The sequence below is a fragment of the Chlamydotis macqueenii genome, chromosome 2 (genome assembly GCF_036417535.1).
Source record: "Chlamydotis macqueenii isolate bChlMac1 chromosome 2, bChlMac1.mat, whole genome shotgun sequence".
Taxonomy (NCBI): Eukaryota; Metazoa; Chordata; class Aves; order Otidiformes; family Otididae; genus Chlamydotis; species Chlamydotis macqueenii.
In genome coordinates, this window is record NC_141557.1 from 41,947,865 (window position 1) to 41,966,252 (window position 18,388).

General features: G+C 38.0%; 1 protein-coding gene across 5 annotated transcripts in view; it reads right to left on the reverse strand.

Annotated features, from left to right (window-relative positions):
- SLC4A7 (solute carrier family 4 member 7) overlaps nucleotides 1-18,388 on the reverse strand; it is a 99,094-nt gene that overhangs the window by 53,962 nt on the left and 26,744 nt on the right. For 3 of the 5 annotated variants that reach the window (XM_086742725.1, XM_086742729.1, XM_086742728.1), the window contains exon 2: nucleotides 8,658-8,739. In XM_086742725.1, coding sequence (XP_086598851.1) covers nucleotides 8,658-8,739 — 82 coding nt within the window. Of the gene's footprint in view, nucleotides 1-8,657; nucleotides 8,740-17,131; nucleotides 17,212-18,388 lie in introns of those variants that run through there. The other 2 variants (XM_086742726.1, XM_086742730.1) reach the window with 1 other exon arrangement.

The following is an 18,388-nucleotide window of genomic DNA, read 5'->3' on the forward strand; positions in this document are numbered from 1 at the left end:
TATGCTGACTGGCAGAAGCAGTAAATGCCAGATTTCTCATTACACACAGAAGTTATTTTTTTTTCTGACTTAAAACTAAATATGAGTTATTAGTGGCAGTCATAAGAGAAAAACACACTGAATATTTCTATTTGACACAACCAACAATATTCAAGAAGGCATTATCAGTAGTTACATTAGGATTGCAGGTTGTAACAGTAATAGGAAAAGCTTAGTGCCAGCTGACAGAGCTACACGGGGATTCTGGCACAGTGCGCCCACCCTAGGTCTTTGTGGCCCACTGTCAGCACCAATCTCCCTCGCCTGGGAAAGGAGTCAGCACTTGGTACTCGTGGGAGGGGGCACTAGCTGCCCTTGCATCATTCATCCAAGTCAGACCATAGTTGGGCGCCACGCTTTATCTGAGCTGAAGGTTCTTGGTCCTGTCTCTGCAGCAAAGCTCATGACAAAGGACACATACCCAAGACAATTTCAAAGAGTTGCTTCTGTTGGAGGGGAGAAAAACCTAGAAATACGCAACTGAAGTAAAAGTCCCATTAAGATCGAAGATTGGCCCTCCACCCACTAATAAAGAAACCAATGTTCTCAGCCCTTCATGGATATCATACCCTGTAACAACACAAGGCTTCCGCATTCCTAACACTGTGCTTGTGAAGTATTTCAAAAGAAACATTTGCAAAGATCTTCCCACTTTATCAACGGGTCATAAATACATTCTTATTACAAATTTGATCACATGCCTCTCTTGTACAACTGCTGCACACATCAGCTTGCCCCCAACTGCATCTATTTCCTGATATTGTAAGATATGAAAAATATTACAGAGGGAATCTTGCCTCATGTAAGAGTTACCCTGTCCAAGGAAAGCTCAAACTTTCACACTTTCTTTATAAAATAAGAAATGTTGGGAAATAATGAAAAAAAAAAAATCTCAGACTTTAAAAGCTTTAACTTCTGTGAAACGTTAGCTTTCAGTGAATTGCAAATGGAGAAGTCATCCATTCAGAAAGACTTCTGACACTCATCAAGTCACAGGTTTACCCAATTTTTGGAGCAACTGATTTTAAAGGGATTAAAAATATTAAGAGAAATGTTATGAAAAGCCATCAGGAAAGAATAGGCTGCAGAATCAAGTACAGTCTCCTATTTCTTCTGCCTCACCTCAAAATTTCTAAATTTGAGCAATATATGGCCATCAAGATCACTTAAAACTTTAAGTTTCAATTGGTATTGTTTGGTAAAACTTCAGTTTTATGGCATACTACTTGAATAATAATTTTACATATGTTTCAGATCTTAAAAATGCTGTTAGTTACCTTTTTACAGAATTTCTGACACAGTCAGAACAGAAACATTACCTAATGTTATCTCAGATAAAAGTTTGAAAATTTAAAAAAAGTTAGCATAGTTCATGTCATGAAGTTTTAAAAAGTATTGCTTCCATCTTAAGTCTATTTTACATTAAATATTTCTTTTATGTCTTTGCATAAAAGGTTATTTGTTCTGAACGGCATTCATTTTAAAAACAACTCTGTTTTAAGAAGAAATACTAAAACTAGCATGGACATTCCCAAAATGGAGTTTAAAGATTTAAGTATAAGCAAACTTATGGTCTGCTGTTCTCATGAATGCATTCACATTTAAATGTTGATTCACTTTGAAATACCATTACTAGAAGAAAGACATTCTGATTGAGCAGTTTTGTCTGTTTTGGTGTGTGAGTATTAGATAATCTAAGTTTACCTGTTACAAGTTTTAACAGTTCAAGGGTATGCATATTCCGTATTGCCTTCTACCCTCTACAGAAAAAGCAGCTGCACACTGAAAAATGCTGCATCACCTCCTTAAAAGATTTTGTGCACTTAAGGTTCAGTATTTATAAAAAGATTATCTACTTTAAAGTGGCTACATAAGAAAGGAAGGATAGCTAAAATTAATGTTATGATTCCCTGCACATGTATTCCAGTTCCCATGCAGAAATCATTGAAATTACTGAAGTCTACACTTCCATAAAGCAACATCGTAATATTAAATAGAGCTAAGTCATCACAAAAGCTGTCTTCTCTGAGAATGTTTTTCTTACTCTAAAGCAGAATACATACAGATTTATACATCATACATACGGTATACAAAGTCTTTTAAACAAAAATAAAAGTAGTAATACTATTGTTATTCTAATGAATGACTTAAAATATATGCAAAAAAGTTGATTTAGTTTCAGTATGAATACGACTACTCAGTCTCACCTCAGTAAGAAAGACTGTAAAGGTGGACAGTCTTTAGCAAGATAAAACATCCTGTCAGCCACCACTCGTCAATCAAGGTACGCAGAAGGACTCCTTAGCTGTTTAGACCATTTCACAAATAAGAAATTAACAACTGTCTCAGGGACACTCCTCAAGAAGATCTGTTTGTAGAATAGTGAGTCATGTCCCTTGAAGATGAGGACAACAGTAGTATCAAAACTGCTACACTATTTTTAAGCACACTACAATTGTTACCTAGCTAAAGAATATGAATTTTGATGTGCACTAGTCTGTGCTTCTTTTTATAATCAGCTCTTGTTAGGCTGCCATCAAGAAGTCTCACGATGAGGAAAAAAAAAAAAAAACCAAAACATGTCTTGTCTCAAGCAACTTCTAACTTCTATTAAGCTTCTCTTGCCAGGAGCTTACAGTATATCTTTGCAGTAATTCACAAGCAATTTAAGATGCAAGTAAATATTTCAGAATTTATAGTAATCTGTAAGTACTGTGTTTGGTAGAACCAGAAGGAACCTCGAGAAAGAATGTTCTAGAAATTAGAAATAATGCCCTGCCTCCAAAACTAATGACACATAAACACTGAAAATTGTGTCCAGTCACTTTGGGTGCCCTAATGAGTTTTACATCTACACAATGAGGTTGCCAACTTTCCTGCTCAAAAAGCAGTCTGAAAACAGTTTTGATAGCATTTAAGGATTTACCTTTGTGATTAATATCACAAATAATAAAATAAAATAAGTTGAGAACAATTATTCTCTCTACACAGAAGTCTGAATATTGCACAAATGAGCAGCACACAAGAAGTCCTGAGGAACTTGCTTGTGGACTGTATAATGCAGGATACCCACAGCAAAATATATTATAACTAAATTTTCACACATATGTGACAATGGTCTAGCAACGTAGCCTAATTCCAAACTCACTTTATCAAGATTGTATTAAAAATCACATTGGGAAAACATCCTCAATTTTTGTGACTTATAGAGAAGGGCTGAGCACAGCTAATATTTATTTCTGAATGTTAAGGACAAAATAATTTATCCTTCACCAGCTACTAGCACAACTGATGCAAGTGAACATTTTGTTGATGTTGCATATGAATCATAGAATAGTTTGCGTTGAAAGGGACCTTTAAAGGTCATCTAGTCCAATCTCCCTGAAAAGAGCAGGGACATCTCCAGCCAGATCAGGTTGCTCAGAGCCCCATCCAACCTGGCTTTGAATGTTTCCAGGGATGGGGCATCTACCACCTCTCTGGGCAACCTGTGCCAGTGTTACACCACCTATTCACACATTTTAAAAAAATTTCTTCCTTATATCTATAGTCTAAATCTACCCACTTTCAGTTTAAAACCATTACCCCTTGTCCTACTGCTACAGGCCCTGCTAAAAAGTTTGTCCCCACCTTTCCTATAAGCCCCCCTTTAGGTACTGGAACACCGCTATCAGGTCTCCCTGGAGCCTCCTCTTCTCCAGGCTGAACAGCCCCAACTCTCTCAGCCTGTCCTCATAGGAAAGGTGCTCCAGCCCTCTGATCATCTTTGTAGCCCTCCTCCGGACCGTCTCCAACAGGTCCATGTCCTTCTTATGTTGGGGGCTCCAGAACTGGACACAGTACTCCAGGTGGGGTCTCACCAGGGCAGAGTAGAGGTGGAGAATCACCTCCCTCGATCTGCTGGCCATGCTCCTCTTGATGCAGCCCAGGACATGATTGTCCTTCTGGGCTGCAAGCCCCCATTACCGGCTCACGTTGAGCTTCTCATCCACCAGTACTCCCAAGCCCTTCTCCTCAGGGCTGCTTGCTATCCACACTCTGCCCAGCCTGTATTTGTGCCTGCGATTGCCCCAGCCCATGTGAGGAACATTGCACTTGTACATCTCATATCTGACTAGCTGTACTGTATCTGAACAGAAACATTTTTGCTTGCTCTCAGTTCAACTTAAACTAAGGAGCAGGTAAGATCTTCCCAGTTCAGGGATATCACTAGAAAGGATGGATGAAAAGTGGCCTGCCAGAATCATTAATGACCATTCTAAATTATTTTTTGTTTTCAGAAGCAGCTGCACATCACATTTTTCTACTTTCTGAATTCATAAAAAGTTACAGCTTCATAAGATATAGCATTTCAAGATTCTTTTCTGTTAAACATCATTCTTTTCTAGACCATTAAGGGGTCTCTTAAAGCTTCAAGCATTCATTCTGTAGTTTGAGAACTCTAAGAAACCTGTTCAGTACTGTCTAAATTAGTACAGCCTATTAAAGAACATAGAAACATAAATACCAAGCACAATCTTAAAGTGCCAGCAGCTACAATGTCCTGTTGTCTTACTTGCATTCACCTGCGCCTATACAACTTGTTTTCTTAAAAGATTTTACAGAAGCTGTTTTTGGTTTTTGAACAGTTGCAATTTAGATGCATCTAAAAGTCAGAATAATAGTAAATCTGCCACCTGAAAAAAAATTCACAGTATATTCCACTACAAGTTGCCGTATAAGTTACCTTAGTTCCTCAAAGCCCTTTCATAAAACTAAAATAATTTCTAACTACTCACAACACATTAAATTGCAAAACACTTGTAGAGCAACTTTTCCACTGAGATATAAAATATTCACTTCCAGAGGGGAAAAAAAATCCAGGATTATTTAATTACCTTTCCTTATCAACTAAGATTAAATGAAAACCATAGCTGTTTTCTTGATGGAAAAATAAGGCTCTAAACCATTAAGGTATCAGAGATAATAGGGTCACTTGAAATGTAAACACTACTTACACCTGCCACAGGGTAGTGTGAGAGTAGAGTAGCTATTAAATCATCTTAACTCTTGAAAGCTGCTTCTTGGATTTATGCCACAGAAACCTATCCTACCAAGACACACACTCTTGACCTCAGGTTGTTTCTGGAACAGGACTTCTGTTACGTGTGAACTCCTTATCTTTGCTATGCCTGTAACTGGTCTGCTAAGAATAACAGAACATATCCCTTCTCCCTTAAACTGTATTTAGTAAATGTATCCTCAAATCAAGGTGGAAAACTAACTATCCTGGTAATACCAAGCCAAATATGTTAACTCAGGTTTAAGAAAGCTTTCCTTAAACATGATTCTTAACAGAAAGTGCCTTTTACAAGATGCCATGAACTACCTCTGCCATTACTGTTCTTGCCTTACTTCCAGTTCCTGCCTTACTTTGTTATTTCTCTCATTCATTGCAGCTCTAAGAGTCTGGCATCAAGTAAAGAACATTAGGTGCTTTTAAAAACGTTATTTTAAGATGTTATTCCCCTTTCCAGCTCCTTTTGTAAACTGACATTTGTTATTTCAAAGTAAAGCCTTACAGCTTCATTAAAGAGAAGTACCTTTATTTAGTACACACAGAGCCTGCCCACAATTGCAGTTTACCATCTCTACCCACTCCTCTTTTACAGGAAGAGAGTTATGAAACAAGTAGCCTGTGCCTAACCTTCCTAACCTAAACACTGTCACTCTGGATACGTACCACACTTTCCCAGCCACCATAAATAGAAAGCAGAGCTTGGGAAGCCCTAACTCCAAGATCTACTTTCCCCTCTAGCTTCCATTAATAGCTCATCACAAAATTTCCAGAAAATAGAAGTACCCAATACTGACACAACCAAGAAACGTTTGCTTTAGTAGTAGTAGTAAAATTGTGCCTTCTACAGCATCAAATCAATCAACATTAGTTTGTACAGGCTTTAAAGCAGTTAAATGATTGGTGCTTCACATCATCGCTGAACTGAAATAACTGCTTGCTGCTCTCCTTGAAAACAAATCAACACACACTTTTGGAAAGGTTCCAAATTCCTAGAACTCCTTCTCAAGTCACCAGAAAAACAAGTTGGAAGACTGGACCGAAACAATTTTGTATCTTAAAACACTTACAATACCTAATGCCTGACTACAGGTGTTCCTAAACCTACAAGAAAACATTCACAAGTTCGTAATAAAAAATAATACTACCTGGAGATCTTTCACTGCTGACAGCCAGCAACTCCATTTCTCCTCTTGTAAGATTTTAATATCAGAATTAAAAGCAAAACCCAAACATCTCACATACATACATTAGTCATGATAGCTTATAAATAACAATCTCACAAAAAAAAAAAACCTAGAGCTGTAAGTTTTAAATTTATCCCTTGAATCTAAAGAATCTCTTTTACTGACTCTCAGAGACAATAACTATGAGTCATGAACAACTGTACTTACATACCTTTCTCTTTCATACAATAAAGGAAGAAACTTCTTGTTCCTACTCTGAAATAGCTTCCACTGATAAAAGTAAAAATACATGCCATTCCTTCCTTCCCTCATTCTACCATTTGAAAAAAAAAAAAAAAAGGACCAATTTTCTTACAAATACATAAGATAATACAAAATATATGTAAACACCAAAAATAATTCCTACTTATGTGTGAAAATGTGTGCCTATATGAAGTTTCAGATATGTGATAATCAATACATTTTTCTTGTCAGATACTTCTTATTAGTTATTTGTTTAACCTCTGTATAGCCAGCCCCCTTTTGTGTCGAGACACTTGCACCGGGTCACTCCAAAGAGAGTGAGAGGTAGCCAAAGGGAAGGTAAGGCAGCATGGCTAAGAGCAAAGCGAGGACAAGCGCGAGCATGTCATGTCCTCCTTTCACCAGCTGTTATATTGACTCACTTGCTCGCGAAACAGAAGTCTTGGTTTCACCCTAATTTATTCTTTGTCCATAAGATAAGATATTTTCCACAGTCAGCAATGTCAGTGCTTAAATTGCCTCAAGCAGCCTGAACCCCCTACCTTCCCACCCAGTATCTTGTGTAACTACAGTGTTGTACCAGCTGAAGCAGTCCTGCAAACGTGCTAGGAAAGAGACTGTGGGCAAGTGATCTGGCTGCACGTTCCCTTGTCATTCTTTGTGGCTGAGGCATTACAGCTGCTCATGCTGCTGCACACTACTCTAGCTGAATGCCTGCTTCCCCTTAACCCCTGCCCCCCTGCAAAACACACGCATGCTTTTTCTGGGTCACCTCCCAGAGAAAAGCAAGAGAAGGAAATGAAGGAGGAGATAGCTTAAATCTGCACTGAAGATTTAACTGCAGAAAGAGACACAGCAGTGGTTTCACCACAGCTCAACCCTATCTAAACTGGCATTGTTGCAGCCTCCACTGCTGTACCTCTCAGCCTCATATTCACACTTCCTTCCTCTGCTCAGCACTGGCACACATCCATCTGTGTGGCAAATTGGTTTGGGGTCCTCAGCTGCTGAGTTCTTGCTTATTTTTCTTAGTCAGGACTGCTACATTTTCTGCTGGCTTAATGTACTTAACCAGGCTTATGGAACAGTCAGACCAACAAAAGTGCCAGTACAAGATGGAAAGCAGCAACAGACTGAAGGGAACAGAGCAAGAGTACGACTGCAACAGCAACAAACAATCACTTTAAACTGTCTCTTGTTAGACCACAGTGTAAGAAAATGTGACAGCAACCTAAATCAACTTTTCCTAGCTAGAAACTGCCACTATAATGGCTCTCGGTGTTCTGAAACAGGAAAAAAGTCAGTACTGTCAGGAAATACTACCTAATTAATCTACTGAGAATCTTCTAGCACTTTGCAAATGTTAATTAAGCGTCAGAGCAGTCTATGGGAAAGATGAATAAATAAGATTTTAACACTGAATCTCCCTAGCTTTTTCCTCTGGCTTCGCTAAAGAGCATCCATGAATCTTCAATTCAATCTACTTCAAGTCAGTAAGACATTGTATCTTAGATGAAATATCTAATTTTGCGTCTTGCTCTATGAAACTTACTCAATGCCATTTTTAAGTCAAATAATGAAGACTAACAGGATTCCACAATGCTTTAACTGACTGCCATTGCAGAATGTACAGTCTACTGTGGAACTAGAAGCACTGTTATCTGTTCAGGCTCTCAGTATTTAAAGTGCATGACCTCACTCGCAAGGACACTTAACTTTCAGAAAACAAAACAAACATCTCCCCTCATGGCCTCTGTTCCCTGAGTTTTGATTCTGCAGAACTTGACATCATTCGTGCTGGGAAATTACTAACCAACAGCAATCATTTCTTCAAAACTATCATCTCAAAAAGAAGCCTGCCTTGGAAATATTCACACTTTTCTTTTAATATTTTTTCTATGACAGATTTGAATAACTGAGTATTTATTAGCATGCACAGAGAAAAAACAGCACAGGTCATCCGCCATTCACTGGTTCTACTCCTAGAATTTTATGATGGCCATAAAATTCTGATTCCTTTCAGTGATACTGGTTGCACTTAAAGGAAAATAGATCTTTTATCCTGAGGGGAAAAAAAAAAAAAAAAAAAAAAAAAAGTATGTTAAGCAAACAGAAAGCTACCACAAACTTACTCTCTAGTTCTTCTTTCTCAAAGTTTGTATTGATAGTAGAGCTGATTTTGCCCATATCCACAACGGCTTCTTCATCATGACCCTGAAGAAACAAGACATAAGTTTAAGTTAAAACTAAATAGAACTATTTTCTTCTAAATTCCTAAATATATTCTGCAGCTCTGAAGTTGTCAACTTTTTCTAAAACAACACATTTTCACCTCTTAGAAACTGATACAGAAAAAGTCACGGAAAATCCACCCACTCAATTCTTCAAGAAAACATTTCCCTGTATTAAAGGAAAAACAGAGTAAATCAACAAACATGCTAAATACCATGCAAATTCCTTTTGCAATGCTTTTGACTTCATCGTATCAAGGATCAGGACATACATTTCAGGAGTGCAACATTCTTTTAGTTTTGTACGTGACAGTAATTTACTTTAAAAAAAAACTAGCAAATTTATAAAAAGTTATATTATTAACATTCAGAGATCTTGAACCCATTTGCTTAGAAGCCAATTCCCATGTGAGATCTTCCAGCACAAGTAAGAAGCTTCTGTAAACCAAAGTTTACATAAAGGGGTGGCAAAAGAGTAATATCGCTATGTAACTTGGGGGTTTCTCCCAGACCAACAGTTTCGGGAAGATAAGAATAACCGTTTCACTCAGGTTTCAACAGACAGCTTGTTAATCACACTCCTATGTAATTCATGTTTTTATGCACAAAGTTAGAAAACAGCAGTTGCAAGATGATCTGTTCAGATTCCATTACTGCTGAAACCTCACCACCCCTAACACAAAAGCACAGTATTTGGAATAGATATAGGCTCAAGAATGAGGCTTACCTCTGGTGTCCTCTAATCGCATTTAGCACATCACTAAAGTGGACCTTTAAACACTGCCTTTTGCTCAATCTTGACAAAAATAAACCTTAAAATAACTGAGCAGTAAAAAATCTCAATCTCACCTCAGACTTGACCAAAACAACATTAAAGTTGCCTTTCTCCAAAGGTCTGCAGTCTTTAGAATACAGTTTAGTGAACAGCTCACAAATTACAGGTCCCTGGCAGAACTGGTTCTCCAGAAGAACTGCTGGCTACCCAAAGGGTAATGCTTTACTTTACATCCAGGTATGTATAACAGCAGGCTAGCTGCTGAAGAATACTGTCCCTGCTCCTTCTGCTTCCTTGGGCACACACTTTTTTCCTGAAGTCAGATCTATCAATTATTAAGTCAGATACAAAGAGCTGAAGCAATGGTTTTTGGTTTTGTTTGTTTGGTTTTTAAACAACTTAATTAGTTTTCCATTGATCAGCTGACCAAACTGATTTTTCTTGTGGCCATCTGACAGGTAGATCCACCACAAATAAATCTGTTTGATCACTGCTTCTGGCAGTAGCCCACTGGTGCATCTACATCCATCACTGTGGAATCTGTGATAATGGTTTCAAGAGAAAAAAATGGAAGTCTAAATGAGGAGTCCCTAAGGGGGGGGAGAACCCTAGCAGTGTTGACAGTCACCCAAACTTTGATCTTAGAATTAATAGTGCAATACTTTAAATACAGAACAAGTTTGTAATCTCATGGGGAAGTGACAAGGATTAAAAAGAACACACGTGGAACAGCTGTAAGTTAAAATATACTGTAGCGACCTACACCAAAAAGAAAAAAAAAAATTTTGAACAAGTAACTCCTTGGTCTTTCTAAAATATTTATTATAGTGTATTGTGTGTGCACATACACAATAATCCAAATCTTTGTTTGACTATTGAGGAAAGTAGATTAAAGAATACAAAGATGGCAAATGGTACATGTAGGGAAAAAAAATTCAGATGAGAAAAGAGTGGCACATGGCAGAATAAACCTCTGGAAACTTAAAAAAAAAAAAAAAAAAAAAAAAGGTCGATAATAAGTTGTGTCTCCAAGAATGGGGGGTTTTTAAGAAAGGCGGGGGGGGTGTGGTGGGGGCAGTAATACATTCCTGTCTCCTACACACCAAAATGAAATTAGAGAGCCTTCTAGAAGATGTCTTCATAATGTAATTTGCCTCTCATCTCTTTGATAACTATCTTGGAGGTAGGGAAAAAAACACAGTTACAAAGTGAGTCTTGGTTCTGATCTTTACTGAAGATGTATTTTCCAACACAGCTTGGGAAACAAAAGTTTAACATTCATAAACTCAATAGCAAAAAGAGGTCTCTAAGCAGTAGCATTAAAAAGCTTAAGTTAACAATACTTTCAGGCATCATTTAACTGCATTGCCAAGGCCGTAACGCCATCAAGGAGGAGTCCAGCTTACCTGCTTTCTGATTTATCTCAGTGACACAGAAATAGAGAATTATAGGACTGTAGCACACGTCGATTACAGAAACAGACATGCATGCAAACCCTGCTGGTTATCAGAAAACTCAAATTATGGACAGAAATAGATGAAGTACTACAAATCCTCAATATTGTATCAAGTATCTTACGAGAGAGACAAAACCTCTAATATTAGGAAAACTGCTACCAAAATCTCTTCCACAATTAGCTTCACTGTTACAGCCCTAGACTGCTGAAATATTCTGTACCTAACTCCCTAACTCCCCCCTGCATCCCGAATAGTCCTTGTAGGACTCTTGGAAGCTTGCCCAACACAGTTTTTGAATAATAAAGGAAGACAAAGGTTTTCTCCAGATTATGCAGAAAATTACACACACTGTGAAAAATACACATACAAGTGTAGCATTTTGAAACTGTACTTGCTGTATGCCTTGTACCATGTTATTAATATTTATCATCCTTTGCTTTAGTAACAGAGTTACTTTGCCAACTTTGTACACACAGAAGCAGCCTTCAAAACCACATCATGTGAAAGTAACATGTCTTTTGAGATTAGATTACAGAAAGGCATGCGTGCCCTTGCAAATCGTTCTATCACTGTCTCAAAGTACTCAACCTATGCAAAGACTCTTCCAAGAATAAAACATTAACAAGCACAAATATCATACTTGAAGGAAGCGTATCATTTACAGCCTTTGTTTAGAAAAAAATACAGCATCATTTCAATATAGACCTTTGTGATGCCAATAGTAAATCCCACTCTAAGATCTTTTTGCCTCAGGTCAGGTAGGTAAAAACCCCCAAATATTCAAATATCCTATAAAACAAATTCCAAGCTACAGCCTTTTCCTTGCTAAAAATAAAGTCTGTAGGGCATAAGTTTCCAGTAACTATAGAAGACCTACCATGTCAGTTTAAGGCACAAAAGTGAGAGGACAGTTTCAGTTGCTGAATCACAACACATTCCCATTCTAGTTCTCTTTCATTTTCTGAATTTTTTACATACATAAACAGTTTTACCTACAGAAACAGGTTAAAACTCATCAGCTGCCCTTTCTTAGGCACAGGGAATGAACTTCATCTTAAAGCAAGCATTCCTCTGCAGTTTACCAACCATTTCATGTGAAACTTATGTACAGCAATCCCTCAGGTGCCCAAAAAACAGCTGATGAAGAGGAGCAAAAATAAAATTTAAGATCAACTTGGAATCTATGTAACTCCTGTCTTCAGTCAAGAGACAGATCAGTTGGGGGGGGGGGGGGGGGAAACACAAACAGCAACCAAGGTGCCCCAGGGAGAGATTAAGCCTTCACCTTTGGTTTCCTTTTTCACAAGGAGATGGTCACTTATAAAAAGAAAACCAATACAGAGTACTTCAAGGGAAAAAAAAAAAAAAAAAAAAATCACAGAAATCCTAGTACATTGTAGTATATTAAGTACAATTTTTCCTAACAACAAATTTGTGGATACTCACAAACACACTGTAGAAACAACCTTCCAGTAAAACCTTCGTATTTAGCCAGAGGTGCCTACATACACTGCCATATGTCTGCTCAGCTTTCCAACTTTCCCCAGCACGAAAATGAAGCCCCTTTTTGACTGTTACAGACCAGACAAGACTTTCAAAGGCTCTTTGCCCTAGCAGAATCACAGTAGGATTCCTCTTGCCACCTCTGATTTTCAAATGTTCTTCTCAGTCCAGGAGAAAAGAGTAATCCTCCTTTCACTGCAGACAAACAAGTATCCAGAAATTACTACTTTCTCAAATATTTGTCTTCATTTAGTATGGTACACTTTTGATACCTAAAATATGAACTCTATGTGTTTTTTAAAAATAGGTTTTTTTAAAAGTCAATCCTAAATTGCATGAAACATTAAGGAAAGCCCTCAAGTTTGCAAGACTTAAGCTGCCATCCTCCAGCAACGTGTGTTAGTTACCATCAAGTGGACTGGCACAAATATGACATGCAGAATATTAAACCTACAGGAAACTTTCCCCTGTCATCTGTACAAGCTCTTCTCACCATGTAATGCACGTAACCTTATCCAATCACATACACATGACGGACTTCAGATGAGCACACTGCCAAAGAGATAGCACAAGTGTTTGTGGGACATGAACAGGTAGGGCACAGGAAAGGACAAAATCTATGACTGTAATTATATTCCATCTTCTTCAGCTTGAGCTGAAGGCAAATACTTCTCCTCTGCTTCCCACAAGAACCCATGGATACATCTCTGCCTTTACAGAGACACCAGATCTAGTAGACAGGATTTAGCTCTTAGACTGGAATGAGGCACCAACAAACCACTCCTCTCAAAACACGAGCACACACTGCTTACAGGCCCAACTGGTAAAGCTATATTGTATGCCACTGTAGATTTACATACCAAGAGCAACAGCACGAGACATTTTGCACAGTGCATTTTGCACTTCATACTTTCCGCTTCATTCTTTCATCATCAGTACATAGGGGCAGTTAAGCTGGATCAAACCATCCATCCAACCCAACAAGCTGTCTCCAAGAGGGTACAACAGTAGAAGCCTACAGCAACTTCCCACTAAACCTACAAACCAGTGCAAACAATTCAAAATGGTGGCCTGACCAAGACTTTGGAAGCATTATCAAAGTAGTGCTTTTGTTGTAACGTCTGCCCTCACTTTGTTAGATATGCATTCAGAAGACAGATAGCCATTAAGACTCCAGCAACAAAAAAAATAAAAATAAATAGCAAAAAAATTACCAATATTCCTCTGCTTGAAAAATAAAAAAGTTTACCTGGAAAAATAAATAAAAACCTTCATTTTGACCACATATCTCAAAGATAACTAAAAAACCTGATTTTGTAACTGTCTTCCAGATAGATGTGTGTGGGTATGTATGTATATAAAGTATTTTAAAATTAACCTTTTTTATAGATAAACACACACAAACTCATTAGTTTTGTCACACAGCTACTGAAATATGTTGTTCAGAGTAACTAAGAACCAGTAAGGTAACTCACCATTCGTTTTCATAGCAGCATTTCATAAGTGATTTGTTTCAGAAGCCTGCATTTCTGCTATAAGCACACAAAATACACCATGGAGTCGGGAAATAAGAGATCTCTGATTTACAGAACACAGGTACCGTGACTACTGTATGCAGAGTTCAATGACAACCACACTACCTCTGGCAACCATCAGCACTAGGTCCACACTATGGCACTCTCCTCTCACCACTTCCCACACGGAGCATCAAGTAGTCTTAGGCCAAGAGTTAGTAAATTAGGAAAGGCTTTTTGACATGGTTCACCTGCAGGAATGACTAACAGCAGCACTTGGTAAGTTCTAAATATATTGTTTTACTCCTCTGTCAGATTGATTCTGCTTTTAAACCAGAGGTAAGATGAGCCTATGGTGGGCAGGAGGGCAGGCATCTCCGGTTGCTGCCTCCTTGAAGGACAGCCAGCATATGAAAAATCAAAAGTTCTTTCTACATAGCAGTAAGTGAAGGTATTATTCAGCCTATTAAACAGTTTTTAGCTGAATTGCACAATCAATCCTATAAATGTATTTGAGATAAGTCCTTTGGGCACAGTATTGGTCTGTGCAGCAATACTGTATCTTCAGAAGTTGCCCAAGTGATGAAAGACTATCTAAATCCAGCACATCACTTAACAGCCAAGGGAATAGTGCACCAAATATAAACGGGCCCTGTCTCATTTTGTCAGCACACAATTTTTAGCTGGGCTTGCCCTCTAAATATACACAGATGATAGTAAAATTAATAATAATTCACAAACAGAACAGTTGCCAGTTTTAAAATAGGAAGTGTCCTCTATTGATGGGTTCCCCCTTGCTTGTATTTGCTATGGTCTCATTTGCACAGAACAGCTGCTTTCCAGATTTTTTTTTTGAGGGGGTACTATCATAGCAGTGGGTACTGCTCTAGCACTACAGGAAAGACTCCAGTACAACTCAAGTGTTTTGGTGTCACGTCTTCTGCTCTTTGCTTGTTTATTTTATCTGTGGTTATAAAATTACTATTTTACAGAACTATCCTCACATGTAAACGCAGACCCCTCCTGATCAAAGCAATACTCAGAGCCTCGCAGGAAGGTTTATGCTCAGATTTCAGTAAGACCACAGCTGTAACAAAAGAGGTCAGGAATACTTAGAGAAGTTTTTCTAGCCTACTAATCCCCTAATTAACTGCTCAGCTTACCCTACCAAATACGTCTGATCAATCTGCTTCCAGAAGACTTACAAAAAACACAGGACTTGTACAAACCTTCAGTTTGCTTTAAGTATGTCCAATAGACATTAACAGACTTCAATAAGACTCTCCAGAAGTTGCATTTTACTTTTACAAAACTGTATGTGGAGAACGGTAAAGAAAGAAATGTATGTATGATCCTTTAAAAAAACGCAACAATAAAAAATACTCCACAACCAACAAAACACACCACATGGCGGGGGAGGGGGGGGGGGGAACAACCACAAAGCCATCACACTTATGGAAAAAAACAGTTCTAAACATGTAAATGTTTTTCTTCCTGCATAACTGAACATTTAATGTTTATAAATAGTTTTATTTCAGAGGTTCTAGCAGGCATTACTCTGGCCACTCTCACGCTGAGCACCACAATCTGCAAGACAAGCCACATCCCAGACAAATCACAGTCTTTGGACAGTAAACAAAGTGCTTATGTTAATCAGAACACAAAATTAAATCGGGAATTAAGGAAGCATAAACACTGACAAGAGACTGTTCATAGTAGTGAGTGGCTGTCAACTATAACACACCACAGCCATTTGTCAAAAGAAAAAAAAAAAAAAAAAAAAAGAAAAAAGCGGGGTTAGAATGAACACAAAAAAGGGGATGGCTTCATGAATATAATGTAAGAGAACATTTTATTCAATTTAGAAGTCCATTTGAATTCAACCTGAGTGTTCAGCAAGTCAGAAAATTTACCACCATGCATAAACTTAGCAAATAATGTCACCAATCCAAGAGATCAAGTTGCATATCTAACATTATAGTAGTCATTTTACAAAGTTGCATTTTATCACGCCTCACAGCACTAAACTTCATTCAAAAAATTCATAGCTCCACTCACTTCAATTTCTAAAATTACAGTTAGAAAAAGTAGTAGCAGTAGAATCTTTATAACTAGTCACCTCAGATCTTTGCCTAGTTTTCTAGGCATACGCATGCCTGATAAGAGTTCTGTGTCCAGAGGCAGTGCCACAATGAAAAGCGAAAATCCATCACTGTACTACAGAGATCCTGACAAACAAGACCACTGCAAGCAGATGCATTTTAATAAGTCTAAATTAGACTTTTACTTCTTATGCTCACACAAAGAAACAGAAAATTTAGTGGTTGTCTTATAAAATTAATGTAAAACAATTCAGGAGTCTTTAAAGCTTTACAGTGTAGGAAAACTCCATCCTATAGATTTCAGTTTCCAGGGAACTCTAAAGTAGTAATCCCTGTTGCACGCTGCATTGCAGTTCAGCGGCAGTGATAAAGGCTACCCAGACAAGAGCTAAGCAATAGCTTTTAACATTAATACTGGAGTTCACTGCCTCACTGTAGAAATACCTACAAATGGGAGTTTTGTAGCTATGTCACAAAAGTCTGAAGAAAACACAATCTCTGTGAACATGTCACCCCAGTTACACAGCTTATTAAGTTAACTGGGGTTTTTTTGGTCAAAAGAAACAATCAATAGGCTATTTCAAGATTCTTTACCAGAAACTTCTCTGCTATATTTGCACAGAATTCCTCAAAGCCACAGATGATAACCTTCAATTTAAGAAAAGATGACTTAAAATGATGCAAAAGGGAAAAAAAAAAAACAACCAAAAAAAAAAAAAAAAAAACACAAAACCACACCTCACACAAAACACACACAGCCGCTCTCAAAACCTGATGGTATACTCTTGTGATTATAAAAGCACATTTTCATTCTGAATTAAGCCAGTTACTATGATTAAGCAATTTCAACTACAGAGAAAAGTATCTTCCCCAGTACAGAAGTCTCTACTTCAAGTATTATTTCTATCATCAGATCTTTCAAAAATTTCTTCCACAACTAACAAGTCTAAGGTAGCTGCTAAGTATCCCTTGCATCAAAGCACAATCAAACTATTAGTAAGTTATTCAGCTGCTATTTACATACAGGTTGCATTTTCTTCCCTGGACGAGCTGCTTCCATGCCGATGTGCCGAATCGGAGAATGCCCTTGTACAAGACCCTGTAATGAACCTCCCAAGAGATCAGAGGCTGCGCATACATGACTGCTTTAGCTCGCTCTGCTTGACACAGATGTACTCCGGGAAATCGCTCCCCAGCCCCGCAGCCAATCGCTACCTCGCCAGTCTCTCATCTCCCAGGCCACTGACTACAGCTACCGCAGGGTCGCACAAGAGCGGAATGGGCAAGACAGCATGCCTTCAATTCCATCTCCAAGAATACCAAAAAAGGAACTGAAACGGAGTTCGAGACTTAACATTTTCTGCATTGACAGCCACTAAGAACAGCTCCAAGGTTGTATTTTTGCTCTGATCCAAGACTTCATTAGCACTACAAAATGAAAGCACATTTGTACCTCAGGTCCCAGAACAGAACAACCCAGAAGTCAAACATCTGCTAAGTGTGTTTACAGCTGTATTATCAACCTTTCACTAAATACTCATTCCAAAGCAAGCTTTTTCGACATAAGCCATATATTCTCATTCAGCAAGATAAACCAGGGCTTACTAAAAAAATCCTTGTTTATTTTTTTTTTCTGTTGAAGCAGTAAAAAAAAAGCCATGCTGTTAGTTGTAATTAATTTCATGTCTCCTTCCAGAGTAAGATGTCTCTCTGTTTCAGGTATGATATGAGTAGCTATACTTTCTCCTTGCTTAAGCCAACCTTTGAAAAATCCAGCCTCCAACACCAGCAAATCAAGTTCAGAGCTTCATTTCACTCCACATCACCGACATACCTTAATCTCCCTGTCCCATCATGTAACATGTAGAAAACTAGCTATTAAAGGCATTATCCATAACTTACCCTTCATGACATGACACTGCCTTCCTTTTTCTTTTTTCTCTTCTTTCATTCCTACTTCTTGGATGACGAAAACTCTAGTAATGAAGCTGGACTGGTGCCACCCCAACCAACAAACAACTTGTACAAAACAAATAATGTACTGTTCACAAACTTGGGGCAAATACTACCAAAAAACACACTGTGCAACTGTGAAGTTATTTATCAGCTAGCAGTTCAAAAATCAGAAGACTAGATTCAGTTCCCCTCACTGCCGTTCTCAGTTCAGAAAATTCTCTAACCATAGACTAATAAAAGTATTCTCAGATAGTGCTGACAAGAGAGTTTAAAAGTAGTTTGTTTCCACTCTGTAAATAGATGTTCACTCTAACATGTGTGTGAA